The sequence below is a fragment of the Belonocnema kinseyi genome, chromosome 5, assembly GCF_010883055.1.
Source record: "Belonocnema kinseyi isolate 2016_QV_RU_SX_M_011 chromosome 5, B_treatae_v1, whole genome shotgun sequence".
Classification (NCBI taxonomy): domain Eukaryota; kingdom Metazoa; phylum Arthropoda; class Insecta; order Hymenoptera; family Cynipidae; genus Belonocnema; species Belonocnema kinseyi.
Genome location: NC_046661.1, coordinates 97940716 through 97943157, shown reverse-complemented (window position 1 = coordinate 97943157; position 2442 = coordinate 97940716). Strand labels below are relative to the sequence as shown.

Genomic DNA, 2442 nt, shown 5'->3' with positions numbered 1-2442 from the left:
CGCGACGTTATTCCGAAGAAAAGCGCCTATACATTGACACTCAAGTTCGAGAAATGTTGCGCGACGGAATAATTGAACCCACAACTTCCTCGTTTAGTTCCGCCGTCGTTATCGCTGGCAAGAAAGACGGCGACTACAAAGTCTGAGTAGATTATCGCCGTCTAAACAGCATAACGGACGATGCACCACAATGTCTCCCACGAATACATGAGACCTTAAAGAGTCTCGGAATCACAAATATCTTTTCCACTCTTGATCTAAAAAGTGGATATTGGCAGGTCCCTATGTCCCCTGCATCACGCCAACAAACAGCCTTTTCCACGCCCGGCGGAGGGCAATTTCAATTTCGTGTAATGCCTTTCGGCTTAAAAAATGCCCCAGGAGCTTTTCAGAACCTGATGCGTCAAGTTCTAGAAGAGCAATGGGGTACATTTGCGATCGCGTATCTAGACGACATAATCGTTTACTCGCGGGACTGGGACGAGCATTTACTGCACCTGGCTCTCGTGTTTGAACGACTGTCCATCTACGGGCTTACTGCTGCTCCCCAAAAATGCAGTTTCGGCCAGACGACCCTCCCATACCTCGGACACATGATTAGTACCGACGGTAATTCGGCTCAAACCACGCACATTCAGGCGATCTGTAATGCTAGCCCACCCCGAACGCGAAAAGAAATGCGATCTTTTCTCGGTGTCTGCAATTGGGTAAAGGAATATGTACCTAATTCGTCGGTAATTCTTGCCCCTTTGTCAGATCTGCTTTCGACAAAACGTCCATATAAAATGACACCGGAAAAGCTTCAACACTTCGAAGCCGCTAAACTCGCATTCCAAAATCCCAGAACTCTCAGTCGCCCGGACCCATCACAAAGATTTATCCTGCAAACCGACGCAAGCGCACGAGGAATGGGTGCCCTAATTATGCAGGAGGAACGAGCAAGAGTGCCTTCCAGTGGTTTGGCCGATAAAACGTTATCGACCGTTTCTCGAGGATCGTCCCTTTACTCTCCGCACTGACAGTAAAGCCCTAACGTGGTTAGAGAAACAGAAGGATACGCGAGATAAACTAACTCGCTGGGATTTGTTTCTTAGTAGATTCCCACGCACCGTTGAACACGTGCCCGGAAAGATAAACGAATTGCCCGATGCCCTCTCACGTCATCCGGATCCTCAGCAACTTTCTCCTGGCGAACCAGATATGGAGCAGATGCTACCGCCTACTCGTGTTCATACAAACTCAAACGCGTCAATTCCAACGCTCAGCGCCATAACTGAGCCACCTTTATTCGACGCAGTTATCGCCGCTTAGCAAACAGACTCGGCTATCACTCGCGACGTTAACCGTTGGCGAGAGATTCGAGACCATCAACTTCGCAATGCAGAGGAGGAATCACTTCTTAGTCGTCATCGCCTGGACGAGTTCGGTTTTTGGAAACGTGGTGCCAGTGACGGAAAATGGCGTTTACCGGTAGCACAAGCGTCGCGCCCGCAGGTACTCTGGGAGTACCATGATGCTCCCCTTTCGGGACATCCAGGGGCGGACGTCACCATACGTGCCATTCAAACTTTCTTCTTTTGGCCCGGCATGAACCGCGAAATTCACCGTTACGTGTCCGGCAGTCATATATGCATTTGCAGCAAACCCATGCGTGCTCGCATACCAGACACTCAAAGTCCTCGAATTGATCGTCGTGCTTGGGAGACAGTAGCCGTCAATTTGATGGGTCCCTATCCTCGCACCCGCTATGGTAATCATTTTATTTTGGTTGTAACTGACCTCTTCACGCGTTGGGTGGAAGCCTTTCCCCTTCGAGCTTCGGACGCACCACGTCTTACAATAATCCTCGAAGAAGATATCTTCGCGCGTTCGGTTATCCGAAACACGTTCTGAGCGACAATGGAACTCAGTTCACGGGCCACGTGTGGTCTGAAGCGAGCCAGCGTTGGGACTGTGAACTGTGGACCACGCCCTATACCATCCGCGCGCGAATCCCACCGAACGCCGGAACCAGGAGATCAAGAAGGGTTTGAGGATTCGTCTTCATGCACCGAACCAACGCTCTTGGGACCGGTATCTTCCTAATATACTTTTCGGTCTGCGTCGGCGGAAAAACACAGCTACGGGAGTCCCTCCGAGTTTACAGCTTTTTGGAAAAACCATTTCCACACCGGGAGAGTGGCGTTTCCAGAATCCAGATGAGCGAAACGAGACAGAAGAGTATCGCCAACGTCAGGAAGAAGCCCGTCAATGACAAGCCGCGTATCAGGCCCGATATGCAGGCGGCTAAGCTGCACCCAGGTTTGCACCAGGAGCTTGGGTATATACGCAACAACACAAACTGTCGAACAAAGCAGCTGGATACAATGCGAAACTCGCTGAGGTACGCACTGGTCCCTATCAAATTTTGGAACACGTTTCGGGGGTAGTGTATTGGCTGGG

General features: G+C 50.6%; 1 protein-coding gene across 1 annotated transcript; it reads left to right on the top strand.

The window, feature by feature from the left end:
- Nucleotides 1–284: 284 nt before the first annotated feature.
- On the top strand, nt 285–1893 carry LOC117173800. Its single transcript, XM_033362443.1, has 3 exons — nt 285–997; nt 1098–1227; nt 1312–1893. The coding sequence occupies exons 1-3, from the start codon at nt 285–287 to the stop codon at nt 1891–1893; spliced, it is 1425 nt and encodes a 474-aa protein (XP_033218334.1).
- The last annotated feature ends 549 nt before the right edge of the window (nt 1894–2442 follow it).

Coding starts and splice junctions, on each gene's coding strand:
- LOC117173800 (XM_033362443.1), top strand. CDS start 285: ATGTCCCCTGCATCACGCCAACAAACAGCCTTTTCCACGCCCGGCGGA. Junction 998..1,097: donor TCGACCGTTTCTCGAGGATC/GTCCCTTTACTC, acceptor GTTTCTTAGTAG/ATTCCCACGCACCGTTGAAC. Junction 1,228..1,311: donor AGATGCTACCGCCTACTCGT/GTTCATACAAAC, acceptor ATCGCCGCTTAG/CAAACAGACTCGGCTATCAC.